The sequence below is a fragment of the Musa acuminata genome, chromosome BXJ1-11 (genome assembly GCF_036884655.1).
Source record: "Musa acuminata AAA Group cultivar baxijiao chromosome BXJ1-11, Cavendish_Baxijiao_AAA, whole genome shotgun sequence".
NCBI classification, from domain to species: Eukaryota; Viridiplantae; Streptophyta; class Magnoliopsida; order Zingiberales; family Musaceae; genus Musa; species Musa acuminata.
This window is the reverse complement of record NC_088337.1, coordinates 18,263,672-18,282,044: the sequence shown is the minus strand read 5'-3', so window position 1 is coordinate 18,282,044 and position 18,373 is coordinate 18,263,672. Positions and strand designations below refer to the sequence as shown.

At 38.2% G+C, this 18,373-nt stretch overlaps 2 protein-coding genes across 4 annotated transcripts; one reads left to right on the top strand and one right to left on the bottom strand.

Moving 5' to 3' along the window:
• The first annotated feature begins 905 nt into the window (after positions 1–905).
• On the top strand, positions 906–2,921 carry LOC135597231 (vicilin-like seed storage protein At2g18540). Its single transcript, XM_065089926.1, has 5 exons — positions 906–1,168; positions 1,237–1,424; positions 1,496–1,576; positions 1,660–1,947; positions 2,193–2,921. The coding sequence occupies exons 1-5, from the start codon at positions 913–915 to the stop codon at positions 2,727–2,729; spliced, it is 1,350 nt and encodes a 449-aa protein (XP_064945998.1). The 5' UTR covers positions 906–912; the 3' UTR covers positions 2,730–2,921.
• Positions 2,922–3,171: 250 nt separating this feature from the next.
• LOC103973343 (probable protein phosphatase 2C 55) lies at positions 3,172–18,176 on the bottom strand. Of its 3 annotated transcripts, XM_009387882.3 has the most exons (6): positions 17,410–18,132; positions 16,730–17,065; positions 16,276–16,462; positions 15,231–15,552; positions 4,505–4,654; positions 3,172–3,656 (listed from the first exon to the last, which is right to left on the bottom strand). In XM_009387882.3, the coding sequence occupies exons 2-6, from the start codon at positions 16,926–16,928 to the stop codon at positions 3,363–3,365; spliced, it is 1,152 nt and encodes a 383-aa protein (XP_009386157.2). In that variant the 5' UTR covers positions 16,929–17,065; positions 17,410–18,132; the 3' UTR covers positions 3,172–3,362. The 3 variants fall into 3 exon arrangements, with proteins under 3 accessions (XP_009386157.2, XP_009386155.2, XP_018676934.2); XM_009387880.3 differs by having other exon boundaries at positions 16,276–17,065; positions 17,410–18,137; XM_018821389.2 differs by lacking the exon at positions 4,505–4,654 and having other exon boundaries at positions 16,276–17,065; positions 17,410–18,176.
• Between the last annotated feature and the right edge of the window lie 197 nt (positions 18,177–18,373).

The window sequence follows — 18,373 nt, the reverse complement described above, 5'->3', positions numbered from 1 at the left end:
TGATTCGTACGGAAGAGTCCTCAAGTTTTTCCACATAACATTCCTTATTTCTATATTTCTCTCGTTCCCTTTATAAAAAAAAAATATATATATCTTTAAAATTTTAAATTATTTAAAAAATTAATACCTTAAGAAATCCGGACTATTGAGTTGTCGATGTACTAAAATTAATTATATATTATATCTTATAATTAGTTACTCTTAATATTTTGATCTAATTAATTATATATATTATCTTCTATATTTAATTATACTTAATATTTTGATCTTTATATTTTTAAAAATTATATTAGATCCTTATATTATATTTAATCTCGTTTCTTAATAGAGTCAAAAGTGCTCAGTGATAAATTTTACTATAATTTTATTAATAAAATTGATAAAAAAAAAAAAATTCACTCTCATAAATATAAAAATTTTAATATAATTTTTAAAAATATAAATATTAAAATATTAAACATAACTAATAAGGATAGTAATATATAATTAACCCCATGTACATGAGTTAGATGAGTTGTAATGGAGTGGCTTTCTTGGAACGAGTAAAAGGAGTTGTAATGGCTCACCTCCGACTTATGTATAAGAGAATCGACAGAAACAATCATATCATCTCTGACATGATGAAACTGGATTAGCAGCCATCCCAAGACTGAGATTGTGGCCGCTGATCACGATGGTGATCTCCCACGTCTTGCAGCTTCAGCCTACTTTCCACTGCCCTATTTGAGTCACGTCCCTTGTCGCCCATGCAACGTGGCCGCCATGCACGCATCCCTCCCACTGAGCTCTCCTTACTATGTATGAGACACCCTTCCTCCCCCGTTACCGACCTAGGAGGGAGAGAAGGCAGATCAGAGATCAGAGAGAGAGGCGAAAACGATGAAGCCCAAACCTGTTGTTTTGAAACGAGCGATGCTGCCGATGTTGCTGCTATGGTGTTTTGTGGCCGTCGACGGAGGGGGAGAGGAGTTCCCCGGCGTTGGTCCGCTTCTAGTGAGGAAAGAGAGCCGGAGGACGGTGGCCTCCACAGCGTCCGGGGAGATCACGGCCGTCGACGTGCGTGATGGCTACGGTGGCGCCTACCACCTCCAGTTCATCACCATGGCGCCCAGCTCGATGTTCCTCCCCGTTCTCCTCCACACCGACATGGTCTTCTACGTGCAGTCTGGTATGACATCTCGAAACAGCTCAACACGAGAAAAGATGGACGCCTACATCAAATCTTGGTTTCTGCAGGCAGCGGAAGGGTCACATACGTCGAAGAGGACGAGAACGATGAGACCGAGCACATCGATGTGGTGCGTGGTGACATCTACAGGTTGGAGAAAGGCAGCATGTTCTACGTGCAGAGCCATCCGGACCCAACGAGAGACAACCTAAGGATTCATGCCATATTTAATGCAGTAGACACGGACAACACAAAGGTGGTAATCATCCCTCTAACCCAATCTGCCAACACACAAGAAGATTCATGATCATTCATGGCTTCATGCAGGAACTACCAGCTGCAGCCTACTCAAACATCAGTGATCTGGTCGGAGGTTTCGAGGACAAAGTACTCCAGATGGCATTTGGGGTAAGTCATGGTGATGAATCCATCTATGTAAGTAGAAGAGATTCGTGTCAGTGCATGGCTTTGATGAGTTGTTTCACCTTAAGGTTTCCGAGGAAACCATTCTGGCCATCAAATGGGTTGAGAAGCCTCCGGCCATCATTCCTTTTCCGCATACTTCGAAGACAGTATCCTTTGGAGCTCTCAGAGGGATCCGAAGTCTCACCGCCGAGGAGGAGAAACTCACAAACAAGAAGAAGACCAAGGCATTCAATTTCTTCGAGGCCAAACCCGATGTGGAGAACTGCAATGGTTGGAGCACTGCCCTGAGTCACAAGGACCTCAAAGCTCTCAAGGGCTCCAACTTCGGGGCGTTCATGGTGAACTTGAGCAGGGTAAGTATGAGATGAGACACGATCACATGGTATCATCCCAATTCTTTATCATTGCATCTAAAAGCTTAAATCGACAGATCGAATATGATTTAAATTTTTTTTTATTGATGGAATATGATTTGAACACACAATGCTTCGCTCTAATGCTATATAATTCTGTGGTTGGTTGGATCTGAAAGGTTCAATCGGTAGATGAGACATGATGTGTTGTGTACTGACTGATATCAACCTTATAATGGTTGAAGAGTTCGATGATGGGGCCTTATTGGAACCCCAAGGCGACGGAGATCGCCATAGTGATCCAAGGACGGGGAATGGTGGAAGCCGTTTGCATCGGCGAGCCAGCGGAGGAGACGAGGTTTAAGGCCAAGGAAGGGGATGTCGTGGTGGTGCCGAGGCTTCACCCGGTGACCCAAATGTCCTACAACGACGAGGGCTTCATCTTGGTCGGATTCAATAACCTGGTGGGGAAGAACCGCCCGCAGTTCTTCGGGGGGAAGAGATCGGCGCTTCGGATCCTCGACAGGGAGGTCATGGCCATGGCATTCAACGTGCCGACAGCTATCGTTGAAGACCTTTTGTCTGCCCGAGTTGAGTCCACGATACTTGCGTGTACCTCGTGTGCCGAGGAACTCGAGGGGAGGATGAAGGATCAATCGAAGGGTGAAGAGGAACACGAAGAAGAAGATGATGACGACGAAGAAAGAGCAGCTTGGAAGGTTGATGAAGAGGCGAGAAGAGAGGCGGAGAGGGAGATGCGGATGCTTAGAATGCTAGTTTGAATGTGTTCTTATCTTCAATGTTGTGGGAATAAGCTTTGGCTGTAGGTGACATTTGTGGATCTACCAGATGTCAATGTAAAAGCCAGACAGTAACAAGTCCAAAGAGAGCTACATAAATAAGCCAAGCCAAGCCAAGTAGAAAATGTTTCGAGTTCACAATCTGTAATAAAAGTTGAGTTGGTTTGGTAGATATATAGTTGAACGCATCTCAAATCATGAAGTTTTTTTAGTACCAAGTGCAATGTTGTGACCGATATAGGATAAAGAAATGCTAAGGTGAAATGGCTATATTTCTAGTTCAATTTCATCAAACATCTCCCAACGGAGGAACCAAAACATACCTTCTGCGATTTCAGATTACTTTACAAGATCAAGAATTAAACATGATGCCGCTCCTGCCGAATAACCAGAACTGAACAACCATCAAGCAGAGACCATACAATTTGAGAAGATAGCATTTAAGTTCTTTACGAGTAATAACTCAGAAGCAGAAAACATACGCTAGCTTGTAGAGATGGTTGCTATGAGTCTCACATTTCTTCTCATCAACATGTAACTGAGACCTAAAAGAAAGAGACCATCACATGCCTTGCCATGATGCTGAACGGATTATTTACAAAGGCGCAATGAGTTCTAATTGCCGAAGGCAGTGATGTAGGAGACGACGACGGTGATGTCATCGAGCTTGCCTCCATAGTAGCGGTAGCCGGCTTCTTGGGCAGAAGTCGAGAAGGGTGTTTGCCTGTTCTTATCCTGGGCTCGTTGGCGAGCTAATGCAGCTATCTTCTGGGCCATCACTTGAGGTCCTAAACCAGCTCTAATGCCGTGAACAACGACAGCGGTGATCTCACTGTTGTACAAGTTATCAAAGAGTCCATCTGTCCCTGCAACGATCACATCGCCTGATTCGACTGGGAAAGTGAACACCTGCACACAAAATGTAAGCGGCATATATGAGCCTAAACAATAATCCAAGATGTCTATCGACAAAGATGTACCATGTCAAAAGACAAAAGAACAGCTAGGATCAAGGAGCTGCACTTGTAAGCACTTAAGCCTGAATGTTCTTTCAGAGACAGACTAGGGTTTGGAATCGAAACTTGTTGACGAATTATGTCAAACAATTCTAGGCCAAGAGTGGCACAAAATTTGCAAAACAACAATCCCAGCTAGGCTTAAAATTGACAGGTGCTTCATACTGGTCCAGCTGCACGACTAATCCGTAAGATCTCAGCTTGTTTCTTGTAGGGCTAGGCCTAAAAATAGTACTGATAAGTTGCTAGCAGAATTAATTTTACACAGAGTAAGATGAAGAAGACAGGTTTGGACTTTATCATCCTCCCAAACACCTACAGCCAAAAGGGGACTAAAAGCCAACCAATTCCTGTATTCAAAGCCCGTCTATTCCTGCTCCTTGACACCCAACAAAATAATCTTGAACTCCATCAGTTGGTTGAATGAAATCAAATGGATACCATTGAATTTACCACTATCAAATGGATCAATACTAAATACATGCACTCCAATGTGAATTTCACAAGAGAGTAGCACAACTAGTGGTTGAAGTATATGAGCACAAACCCATTTTTCCTCCTTTAATAAATAAAAGTATCAGCTAAAACCATTTCAAAAATAGAAATCATATGAAGGGTACCTACAAAATTTGAACCCCATATCTGAAGCACCCAATACAATCCCTAACCCACATAAAGCTCTAGTCGCAGCTTAATGAAAAAGTACCATAAATGGAGGTGTCAAAGTAAAACAGAACTAACCTGGGCAGCACTAGGTAGATCGCTTGCATTGCCACTCTCAAGTTGATAAGTGAAGTTGAAATCATGTTGCTGCACTGGTGACCTAAAGATAGTGCACCCATCTCTAACAACAATGAAACCACTGTCACCAAGATTGACAGCACGAATGCCCTACAAGGCCAATTGCAACCAAAGACACCACTTAGTTACATACTAAGAATCAAAAAGCTTGTGTCAAGTTGCTACATGCAGGAGAAAAAAAAAAGGCATTACCATGAATCAAGCACAAAAGATTGTCTTAGATTGCTTTGGTCAAGTTCAACGTCAAGGACCTAAAGTCATTTGACCTTTGCACCAGATTCATTGTAGCAATTCCACCACCTTTTGGGCATATATTAAACCATCGTATACTGGTGCATATCATATGCATCATTTGTGGTTGATGTACCAGCTTTATATCAAAATTCGAGTACAGATAAGAACTGGCACATTACTTAAGAGTGTACAAACTTCTATTTTGGGAACCATGGAAAACCAAGACAAGTAACAAACCCCTGAGGGAGCATGGGGGGAAATGTTCTATTGAAATCGGTAACCCTTTCCATGTGTTTGAGGGATAGGAGACAATATCAAAGCTCCTTGACCAAGTAAACTAAGTATCAAGAGTCAGATCAACGACACTAAATAAGAAAAGGTGAAAGGAGTTTGACAAAACAAAAAGAGTGTCAACAGAACTCTTTCAACAATTTCTGGATCACTTACTTAGCTCTAATAGCATGAAAATGGGTGATTAGGTACATAATCACATCAGCATAAAGGAGAAAGAAGAGTCAACTAGGATAACCAGTCCCATTGTCCTCTTTACACACATTTCTTTCCTTTTCTCCTTCAATCCTAGTGTCCTATTCAGTTTGTACTTCTGTGTCCCTATTTTCCATCCTCCTAAAAAGATACCAAAAAGCCTCTTTGTCCAGGACAAAGTGAATCATTCCTTTCATCTCTTGATAAGCCACTTTTGTGTAAAAAAGTTAATGCTTGAATCAAATACAGCTCAGCATACTTAAAAGGCCAAAATGAGAATCCATGTTAAATTGGTCCACTAGACAAATATTGTAGGAAAGTCAATTATAATAATAATAACAATAACAACAATAAAGCAAGTTCCAACTATTTGAGGTCGACCATATAGATCTTTTGTCGATCTATAAAGAAATGTATCTTTAGTTAAATTACGAATATTTAAATATTTATTTATAATTTCTATTAAGGTCTTTTTATGCCGCTCTCAATTTTTCCTTATACCACTGATAATAATCATTTTGTCTCTTCTCTTCTAATTACTGAAATCTATAGATCTCCTGATCACATGAATATACCAATTTAAATTTCTTTCTCATTCTATTCTTTATTGAACCAATATCTATTTAATCATCAATAATAATATTTATTTGTATATCTTTCCTATTAACTTCAAATATTCACCAAACCATTTTCATCTCAGCAATACAAATTATTTGTATATGTTGTTTCTTATAAATTTTTGTATGGATGCTCTAACAACTACCTTATAAATTTTTGTACCCAATGGGCACACAAGGCTCCTGAAGTTCCTTGTCATTTTAATCGTCCTATTTATACTCTGTGAATAATAACTTTATCAATCTCTTCATCTTATTGAATACTTGATCCAAGATACATAAAACTTGTACTATATTAACTTCTTGTCATCCAATTGCACTATATCTTCTTACCTATTCTTATTATTACTAAAATTATATCTCATATATTTAGTTTTAATTCTACTTAATCTAAAACCTATAATTTCTAAGGATTACATCTATAACTCAAGTTTAGAGCTAATTTCATTTAAAATCTCATAAAAAACGCAACCTACGAGGTCTATCTTATAAATGATTAATAAGTTTATTCATTATCAATATAAAAGTAAAGATTTAATATGGACCCTTGATGTAGCCAACTCACTAAACAAACTCCTCATAATTCTAATACTAATGACTACATTATCATATATATCCTTTATAACATCAATATAATTAGTTAATATGCAATTCTTTTCTAAAATCCATTATGATAAATCTTTAGGAACTATATCATAGGCATTTTCTAAATCAATAAAAACCATATTCATATCTTCCTTTTTTCTCAATATACTTTTCTATTAATTATCTTAATAAATAAATAATTTATATTGTTAGTATCCTAAGCATGAAATTAAATTGATTTTAGAAGATATTTATTTTAAATTTATCCTGCTTTTGATTACTTTTTCTAAAATTTTATAATATGACTGATGATTTTAATTGTCTAGAGTAATTTTGTATGTCATTCTTATTCTTGTAAATTAACACTAAAAAATTTTTTCTCCATTCACTAGACATCAATCTAAATCTTAAAATTTTGTTAAATAAACTAGTTAACCTATTCCTTGATCTCCTAAACTTTTTCAAACCTTAATATGGATGTGATCAAGTCTCACACTCTTACCTATTAGGCTTCTTCTTTTACCTCACTGGTTTTGATTTTACAAACAAATCTCTGACTACTAAATCTATCACTAAAAACAATCGTTAAAGCTAGGTCATTTGTGGAATATTCATCAAATAATTTATAAAAATAATTCTATATATATTCTTTAATGTCATTATAATTAATAAATATTCTTTAACCTTCATCTTTACTGTATTAAATATTACATAAATCCTTACACTTTCTTTCTCGAGCTTTAGTAATTCAGTATTTTTTTTACCATCATTATTAGTCATCGTAGATCAAATAATACTAATATTATTCTCATCTAAGTTTTAAACCATCTCATTTATCATTCTATTCTTAAAAATCCTTACATTATTATCTTCAAAATTTCATCACCTAGTCCTAGTATCGTATTCTACTATATTTTTCTTCTACGATTTTCGACAACAAATATCATACATATATCATCCACCTATGTTGATTCTTTAAGCTTTCAACAAGTATAGCTATACAACTCTTGCATATAACTTTATCTAACTCTCTAGTGAGGAAAAAAAATCTAACTATAGTTGTGACTACAGTAATCAAATGTTCATCTCTCTTCTTGAATTGAGCATTAATAATTCTGAAATCATACGAAGTGACAAAAACTAAAGTCATACCACACTCTTCATTCATCTCCACATAACCAAAGCCCTCATGCATCTCTTTAAATTTAACATATGTTTTCCCTACATGGGTTTAAATTTCCTCCGATAATAAGTATTCCTTAAATGATATCTTCTAAGATTTTTTTTCAAAATTCTTTTTTTTTTTGGTCATCTAGTCCAACTTGAGGGCATGAGCACTTCTAACATACAAAACCTCTTCTCGTAAGAATAATTTTAAAACTATAATTCTATCTCCTTATATACAAGCATTCCTGTGCCATTTATGTCATTTCTATGTTAAACTTTTCCAATATACTAAATTTTAAACCCAATACTATCGATATATCTATATTTTTCTCTTAACTACTTAATCTTATAAGCAAATAATGCTTATTATTCTTATAGTCATAGTGTCAAACAATTCTAGCCTCTTTTGTGAAAATGCTCCTATATTCCAAGTTGCTAACCTAATCTTTGTTAGAACCCTTGCAGATTCTAAACTTGGGGTTGATCTCTTTAGGAGATCGACCTCCTTGGAACTCTATAGGGGTTCCTCCCTCCAAGTTGCTGCTCAAAGGCTGCAGAAAAGATTCATCTATTGCTTATCAAAAGAGGAGGAATACATAGCTATTTATAGGGTTTCTAAACCCTAACTCCTAATAGGACTCCTACTCAAGACTCTTACTTCTAACCAACTCCTAATAGGACTTCTACTCAAGACTCATATTCCTTTACAACTCCTAATTCTTCTCTAAGAAACAACCTCCTAACCCTTGCCGGCCTCTTCACCTCTTTAATAGGGGTCGGCTTAGGTAGGATTTACATGAATGTCCCTCTCAATTAGGACTCTCCTAGCTAGAGTCCTAGCAGACCCGCCCTTTTCAAATCAGCCTTGTCCTCGAGACTGATGATTCATGAATTTTGGGAATTTGATCTTCAAGTCGTCATAGTTCTCCCAAGTGACATCTTCTGTTGGTAGGTTCACCCACTGTATTAGCACTTTAGTAGTGGGTCGTCGTCGTCGAGTCACGATCCGTCGATCAATAATGGTACTTAGCTGGGTCTGGAGTTCTCTTTGGATGACTATATTTGGCGGGTGGCTTTGGGCTGTCTCCAAGCACCTATTTACAACTTCTGTCTGGCCGTCGATTTGTGAGTGATATGCCGTACTCCTTTTCAATTTAGTACCCTGCATATAAAATAACTTTGTCCAAAATCTGCTCGTGAAGATGCAAATAGAATTTATCATAAGCACAATGCGTCCCTTATAGTGTAATTTTTTTGAGTCCCAATTGTAATGAGCCACGGAGCTTGGTGCTTCCTCCAAATTTTTTATAATCTTACTAGTCTCTGAATCTTCCTGCCATTCCATCTTAATATCCTTAAGGAAGTCGCTGGTCGGAAGTGAAACGACCGAAACTTTAGCTTGCTCGGGTAAACTGTGAAAGCGCATCTGCAAGAATATTCTCTTTCCCTTTTTTGTAAGTTATTTCATAATCAAATCCAAGAAGTTTTGTTACCCATTTTTGCTGCTCAGGGGATGATATCTTTCGCTCCAAAAAGTACTTGAGGCTTTTATGGTCAGTTTTAATTTAAAATCGTCGACCAATCAAGTACGGTCTCCACCTCGTTGCTGCATGCACAATGGCGAGCATCTCCTTATCATATATTGACTTATTTTGATAGGAGGGAGATAATGTCTTGCTAGTGTATACGAGTGGTCGACCATCTTGCATGAAAATGGCTCCAATTCCGACTCCAGATGCGTCGACCTCAATAATGAAGGGTCGGTTGAAATCTGGTAGTGTTAGCACCGGCGTCGTCGTCATGGCTGCCTTAAGTTTGTCGAAGGAAGCGGAGGCTCTGTCCAACAATTGGAAGACATCTTTTTCCAGTAAGGAAGTAAGTGGTGCATTGATCTTTCCATAGTTTTTCATGAACTTGCGGTAGTAGCCTGTTAAACCCAGAAAGCCATGTAGTAATTTTATGTTTCTCGGGGTCGGCCAGTTTTGCATTGCTCCAATTTTGAAGGGGTCCACTGCCACACCTTTCTCTGATATGATATGCCCAAGATATTCCACCTTCTGTTGAAGAAAGCAAAAATTCGTAGTGGTTGTTGTGTGTTCAAAAGGTGGTTTTCGATAAGTCTTCTTCGCACGCTCGTATTTGATGATACCCGAATCAAAGGTCCAACTTTGTAAAGATTTGTGCTCCCTTTCATCTAGCAATTCATCTACTATTGGAATAAGGTATTTGTCCTTGATGGTTATGCCATTGAGAGCTCAGTAATCAACATATATTCGTCTTGTTCCGTCCTTCTTGCGTACAAGTAGCACCGGTGAAGAGTAGAGGTTGCAACTTAGCCGAATAACTCATGTTTCGAGCATCTCTTTTACAATCCTTTCTATTTCATCCTTCTGGAGATGTGGATACTGATATGGCTGAGCATTTGCTGAAGATTTGCCTCGAAGGATCGTTATACAATGATCATGCCGACGGGTAAGAGGTAGGTTGCGCGGTTCGTCAAATATATTTGAAAATTCAGCAAGTAAAGGAAGTAGATTTGGATCTTCAAATTCTGTTGGCTCTCCCTTAGTTTGTTGCTCAAGTTGTACCAAAAAGCCGCTGCATGCTTTATGCAAAACCTTCTCTATTTGTTGTGTGCAAATCGTTGTTATGTCGCCCCCACGTTTCTCGTGCAATGTCACATGTTTCTCCTTATTGTAAAATTTCATAATTAGTTTCATAAAATTCCAAGAAATATCACCTAATGTCATTAACCATTTAATTCTGAGCATGGCCTCATGATTGTTAAGAGGGAGAATGAAGAAATCTGCAATTATCTCTTGGTCCTGCAGCAATAGTTTCTCTTGCGGGCGCCTACGATCACAATTCAAAATCCGTCCGTCGGTGACCTTAACATCAAACCTGCAACGATTCTCGATAGGTAATGCTATCCGAACAGCAAGCTTACTATTTAGGAAGTTAGTAGTACTGCCCATGTCGATGAGAACATTGATCAGTTGTTGTTTGAGAAGGCCTCCAACTTTCATCGTTTGCGGGTTTGTGTAGCCGGCTAGTGTATGTACCGTAACTTCGGTCGGTTGTGGCTCTTCTTCTGCATCTTCTTCATGTTCAAGGCTCTCTTCTGGATGTTCAATGACCTCTTCTTCTATTGGTTCAATCATAAGAAGTCTCCCTTTACTATAGCGATGCTCATGGCTCCACGGCTCGTCACAATGCCAACATAACCCCTTCGCATATCGCTCCCGAAGCTCTTCTCTTGTTAACCTCTTTGGTGTAGGGACTTGGTCGATAGTAGGGGGCTGAGGGCTTCAATATTACTGGTTGAGGAGCGACCCTAGTCCTCTGAGCTTTATGGTTCAATTTCTCCTCTTGATGTCGTGCGAAAGAGATGTCTGCCATAAGCATATATGGTTGTCGTGCTTTAACTTCTCCTCGGATCTCCGGCTTCAAGCCCTCAATGAAGGTCTTCAATAGTTGTTTTTGAGACCAATCACGAGTTTGATTAGATAACCTTTTAAATCTGGTTTGGTACTCCTGAATGGTAGAGGTTTGTCGGATCTTTGCTAGTTGTCCGTTAATATTCTCGTAATCGGTTGGTCTGAAGCGGATCAGCAGTCCTTTGAATTGTCGCCATGAAAGGACTCCATAAGTATGTTCAAACCAGTCAAACCACTGTATAGCATCCCCTTCAAGATGTATAGCTACAATTTTCACCATAGATGCATCTGCGGTTTTATGGTACCGAAAATATCGCTCCGCGCACGAGATCCAACCAATCAGGTCTCCTTCTTCCCATCTAGGGAAGTCCACTCTCATGCATGGATAGTTGGGGTTTGTCATAGAGCTTCCCCTCTCTTGGAAGTCATATCTTCGGGCTTGGTGCGATTGGGCAAAGCTCTCTCCTTGATGTGATTTCTTCGGGCTTAGTGGTCGGCCCAATCTGAGTTCGGTAAAGAGCATCCGAATCTTATCCTCCATTCGCGCCTCGAAGGCTTCGAATTTAGCATTGATTACCTCCTCAGATGCCATAGTATATGCCGCCAAATCTGTGATGTTAAGATCTTTCTTTTGTTGTCGGGTTAAAGGCATGTATTGGTTGAGAGAGGTGATGGTCGAAAGGGTTGGTGGATTGGTGGATGTAGGCTACGGTTTAGGCTTGTTTTGTGGCTATTTTGGGTGCAGTTTGAGGGTGTGGTTTGGTGGAATTTTAGGGCTGTAGATGAAAGTTTTGGATCTGTGGTAGATGGTAGCAAAGGTTCGATAGAAATCAGTGGAAGTTGCAGCAAGTATGTGCTGTCTTGTAAGAGTAGAATTGTCGTCGAAGAAACAACGGTTTCTCGACGTAATTTCCACCAAAAACTTGAAAGAATTGAGGAGGGAATTGATAGCAAAATCACAGTTTATATGACAGCAAGGATATCTAATTTAATCAAGAAAATTTCAGCAATATAACAACAAGGAAATTGGTTCAAGTTACGATTGCAGAATTCTCGTCGAAAAATTTCAGCGGGTTACGACGAAAATTTGCAGCAACACAAAATCGTTTTTAGAGATGAATTTCTTAATAGATCAATCTTAGATGGAAGCCAAGATGATCTATGAAGTGTATAAGAAATTTCATTCAAAAAAGATTAAAATAGATGGGTTAAGGCAATAATATGTGACTGAAATTTTCTGCAGCACAGATTTTTAAGTATAGCAGATTGGACGTAAAAGATCAGTGGTTTATATTGAGAATTTTTTGATGAAACCAAAGAGAAATCCACTGTTAGGAAGTGTCAAAGCTATCATAAAAATTTCGTAGAGATTTGGATAGAAACAACGTAGTATCAAGATCAAACAAACAATGCTATGCAGCTGAAATTTTACAGTGCAGATTTTCAAGTATAGCAGATTAGACGTAAAATATCAATGGTTTATATTGAGAATTTTTTGACAAAACCGAAGGAAATCTACTGTTAGGAATTGTCAAAGATGTCATAAAAATTTCGTAGAGATTTAGATAGAAAAAACACAATAGCAAGATCAAACAGACGGTGCTATACGGTTGGAATTCTGCAATGTATCTTTCGTCGTAGAGATGGAAACTTTATGACGAAAAGTTTATGCAGCAATATAGGAATAATTTTTTTGGGATTTTCAAATAAGGATAACTAAATTGCAGCAGCAGTAAGGTAAAAAATCAGAACCTGTTGCAATTCACGGAGAGATCAAAAGATGATCCGTGATGGTGGAGATGACAACGGAATTTGACAACGATCTTTTAAGCAATTGTGGGAATTGCTTTGGGCGGTTGTGGAGGGTTGATGGATGGCTGTGGAAGGGCAGCGAGACGCCAAGAACGCTGCTCTGATACCAGGTGATAGAACCCTTGCAGATTCTAAACTTGGGGTTGATCTCTTTAGGGGATCGGCCTCCTTGGAACTCTATAGGGGTTCCTCCCTCCAAGTTGCTGCTCAAAGGCTGTAGAAAAAATTCATCTATTGCTTATCAAAAGAGGAGGAATACATGGCTATTTATAGGGTTTCTAAACCCTAACTCCTAATAGGACTCTTACTCAAGACTCCTACTTCTAATCAACTCCTAATAGGACTTCTACTCAAGACTCATATTCCTTTACAACTCCTAATTCTTCTCTAAGAAACAACCTCCTAACCCTTGCCGGCCTCTTCATCTCTTTAATAGGGGTCGGCTTAGGTACTTCTAACCAACTCCTAATAGGACTTCTACTCAAGACTCATATTCCTTTACAACTCCTAATTCTTCTCTAAGAAACAACCTCCTAACCCTTGCCGGCCTCTTCATCTCTTTAATAGGGGTCGGCTTAGGTAGGTTTTACATGAATGTCCCTCTCAATTAGGACTCTCCTAGCTAGAGTCCTAACAATCTTCTATTCTTGAATTAACTTCTTTTACTCGCATGGGTCCCAAACAATGAGAGATCTCTTACCTTCATTGCATCACATCCAAACATCAATGTGATGGGCCTCTTTTGAACTACCTCTTAGTCCACCCTTCACAATTCAGGATACCTAGATGATAAAGGTACCTCACGTCACTTATAGGTCACGATCTAGCCCTATACTAAAATCAGTTAAGATCCATGTTCATGATATTTAAAGCAGTTTTATGCTGGTTGTCAATGACCTATGACCTATCGCAACCATCAAAGCTTAGGATTAGTATTAACGGTGTTATGGTAGGCAAGTTAATTATTATTAAAAAGAAAATGTATTGCTGCATCTTTTCAATAGAATAGATACCAATAAGAGGAAATGATTTGTTCACTAAATGAATCTTATGAATGCTTCTCAAGTACAGTATTATGAAGCTGATGTGACCATATGTACAAAGAACTTCATATGTTCAAGCTCATAACTCTGCCATTTTATACAAGTGCCTCTGAAGTATGACACTATTAACTAAAGAGTTCAAAAAAAAAATCAAAAACAAAAATGATTTTTTCTTAATCAGTGCGGCAGTGCAATTCTATTTAAAAATAAAAGGGGCACCAAACAGGCATTGCAACTCTAGTCAAGTCTAAAACTCACAAACCAACTTTAGAAAAATGCTTAAAAGAAAGATGGATACAGAGTAGATATTTCCTATTTACACAAGCCTATATGAAGGTTGACTTTGTATCAAGTCTCAGGCTTCATTGGCTAGACTGACTTTTCATACCACTTTGAAACCCAAGGTGACGTGCAATGACATACCAAATATCCCCAAGCAACATGCCTATATCTGACTCATCAGGTGTTATTGCTTCCCACTTTGGGACCATCAAAGATTACAAATCAAACGCATTAGGTGAGATCTAGTTTTTATCAACACTGTCAGAAATGGTAAGCTTTTGGAAAACTGAAACCATAGATGGAGAAAATTCATCCCTTTCATGGCTGACTAACCTGTAGCTAGATATTCAGAAACTTCACATGGAAAAGGCCTTGTGTTGATTATTCAAAATGATTTAAGAGGCATGTAGAAGTTGTTGAACAATATAAGCAAGGAAGATTATCACATCTTCTGCCTGCTATAATTTCACACACCAACTTATGGTGACTTAGATATCTTGAAAGTTAGTTTCTAGTAAATGTATAACCAGATTTACACTTAGAAAAGGTTGTCATGATCAAAATTTATAGCATCAAAGCTTAAGATGAAAAAAATGCACTCAGGAAGTGTGGTATGCAAGAAATATGGCTTCCTACCAATTAAGCCATTGAACATTCATTCTGAAGCAAAGAAGCACATAAGTATTGGAAAGATAACAGGTTGGAGAGAAATATCAAATTTTGGAAATAAAAAGTAATGGAAAGATATCAACAGATTGGAAAAAAAGCAACATCGAATTTCGGAAACAAAAAGATATATGAAAACCAGACTCCTCTTAGCAATCTGGAGATGAAGATAGTAAAGATGCTAGACTTGAATGCAGATTGGTTTCTTTTACAACGGATTTTTATTTCCTGCAGACTTTAAACTATATGAGATTCTCCATAAGTTTGAGGACAAACAGGAAAGAACTAAAAAGAAGTTGCAGAGAGTCATGCAAAGAGGTGAATAATGAACTCAGACCTGATCAGTTAGTGCAATGATGCAAGCTGTTGATGATCCTTGAGCTTTAGTTCTTAGATAAGCTTTCTCCAACACCCTTAACGGATCAATGGACCCTTTAGACTCTTCTTCAATTGCATCTGATGCATGTGACATAAGTGCTCTAGAATATTGTCCTGCATCAACACCATGATCAGCCCAGCCACCGACACCATCTGCTACACCAATAGCTTGCTCATCCCATATAAAATGTGCATCCTCACCACCTGTTTCCTCCTTATCTGGGTGTGGCAGATAACAAGACCCGGACAGCAGTTTCAATGCTCTGTTACTTGGCTTTTTCCTGTGCAATGCAGCTAATTTAATGCTTAAAGTAGACAAATAACCACTAATATTGACATAAATTTCTATCTTTATTATGTGAAAAGATAGATGAACACAAACTTTGCAGTAAATGTACAGAGATGGAAAACTGGCTTAGAAAAAACCTAAATTACTACAGCATCCTTTGCACTTCCAAACTCAAGGAAAGAGTTTGCATCTAACCAGGAATTTTCACAACCTTACTCCAATGGCATAGCAAATTTTCATCATCTAATTGCAACATGAATTGTGTTTTGGGTGTCCTTTATGATATTTTAAGCACATAGTTCTTAAAATTCTAGCTCCGACATAAAATTTATCCCTCTTCAGTCACTAAATTGGCCGAAATCATGCCCATTGGCTGCCTAGTCTCTAGTATAATAGTGTTATATGATGTTGAATACATTAATATCGTAAACTGAGAAAATGACATGAAGTATCACATAAACATGTACAAATCATCAAATGCTGTCTCAAAATGACAATATGTACTATCAAAAGGTTACTTTAATCTTTGTTCTATGCAACCAAAAATTTGCACAAAAAATAGTATCATTTCTGCATGCAACTTGAATAAATCTACTAAATCAGAGTTGTAAATGTGTATCACTAAAGCTCAAAAATTGTTTGTAAGATGACATATCACATATCAATATCGACAACTGAATATCAACAGGATAGAAAAAGATGCAGGGCAGCATACTGGTCAGAATCAGATGAGCTTGAAGAATTATCAAGTTGCTCTTCTTGTGGAGACCCACCAAGAGACATGTCAGAAGCTGCTCCAGTAGAAAATGATGTGAAGAATGATGAAGATAACACCTTAATGCCATTTGGTGAAAAAAGATTAAAGCTTTCACCGATTGCACTGGACCAGATATGCCTGTAAACTGCAGTAGAATTTGAAAGTTCCTGAATTCTCAGAGTCTTGCATGATCTACTGCAGTAATCAAAGTTTCCATGTGAAAAATAAGCATCAAAACTCAAGAAAGAACCAAGCATTTTCCTATTCTGATGATGTGTAACCCATTCAGCTCCACCAGGTAAAGAATTGCAAGAAAATGCCATATTCCTCTCAAATAGGACACAAGAAGAACTTCGAGTGGACTCGGAAACCAGCCTACCGACGTTATGTATGCAAGAGTACCAAGACGCACCAGTCAAAGAAGGAACAGAAATCATGCGGTAGAATGTTCCAACAATAGACTCTGCTGTCGGGCGATCATTACTGGAAAAAGCTCGAATGCAGTCAACAAGACTGGAGAATGAATGTGATTGAAACAAGCCCGAGTGTCTCTGCCTGTACAGAAGCTCAACGGAGAATCGAAAAAGTTTGCTTGGAAAATGCGCTGGCATCTTAGACGCCTCAAGCAAAGTATAAACCTTGGTCCTCTAAGAACTGAACAGCGAAACCAAAGATAACCTAGAAAGGTAAATCTTGAAGCTCATTATCCATCAATTTACTGATTCTCGTAGGAACTATGATGGAAATCCTGAAAAAGAACACATTTTTGCCCAAATTAATCCCCCACAACAACAAAAATAATTCTGATATGAAACACTAGCTTCCAAAAGAAAAGGGATTTTGCTGAACTCCGATAGAACGGAGACCATGAAAACCCTAAAAATGACATGAGGCTCCAAAGAAAAGAAAAGCTGCGTCGCAACAGAATCCCTAACATAGAGCGGCGACGAAAGGGCAGCCGAACATTAAAAAAAAAAACTCAAATATTATCGACGAAATCCAGGGGAATCAGCACGCGACATCATTAAGAAAGCAAATAAAACAAAGAAATTCCAGAAAATTTTTCACCGAAGAAAGAATTCAGAGACGAACCTCGATGAAAGCTGGAAGCGGAAGAGGAAAACAGAACCCGAGTGAAGGCTGAAGAGGCGTGGAGGAGGAGGAGGAGAGGCCACGATCTTAGACCTTTCTTTGTGGTGAGATTTTCCTCTTGGTACTCTGTGATTCTTTTGATGGATGCGGATGGAATGGAAAGACACAAAAGGGGGCGTTTGCTTTGGGTTTAAGCGTTGAAAGCGGGAGCGGTGGAGAGACTACAATTAATGTTTCCGAGAGCCCCGAAACTTTTATGACTCGGACCGGACCGGTTCGAAACCGATTGCTTGGGCCGCTAAAGTAGCCACATGGGGGTCTTTTGAAGAATTCTTCAGTGAATGAGGCCTCGTTTTAATTAAAAATAATACTATAAAGTTCCTTTGTGCATGAAAGTAAACACTATTATGAGATCCACGGGTTGGATTAGTGATGGGCGAACCGGAGTCCGTATGGAAAAATAAGAGTTTGGATTTGGACTCCTCGATATTTAATTAAGTTTACATTTGAATATATAGAGAGTGAAATTTACAAATCCCCTATAAGTTACCATTCCCAAGTATTTTAGCTGTTTCCTTGACCCCACCTCTTTGAACATCTGCATAGCTATCTATCATCATCTTGTATTCAGAACTGAAACGAGTGACAAATTAGTTATGAACAGGAATGTAAATATCCTAAAATGACAATTAGCAAGTACATGATATGAGTCGAAAGATACAAAAAATGCTCATAATTAACAACCAATATTATACATGAGTTGAACACGGAAAAAATAGCAACTTTAAAATCTGAATCAACATAATAATAAATGGGTTCAACTATAAAACTCTTGTATGACTCCGCAATCAAGAACCAGTCTCAATATTTTGTACAAATCGTCAATGATTTGGAGTGACCTAATACAATCTCATTATACCTATCCCTACCACTTGATATCATCAAAAAATAATAAGGTAATGAT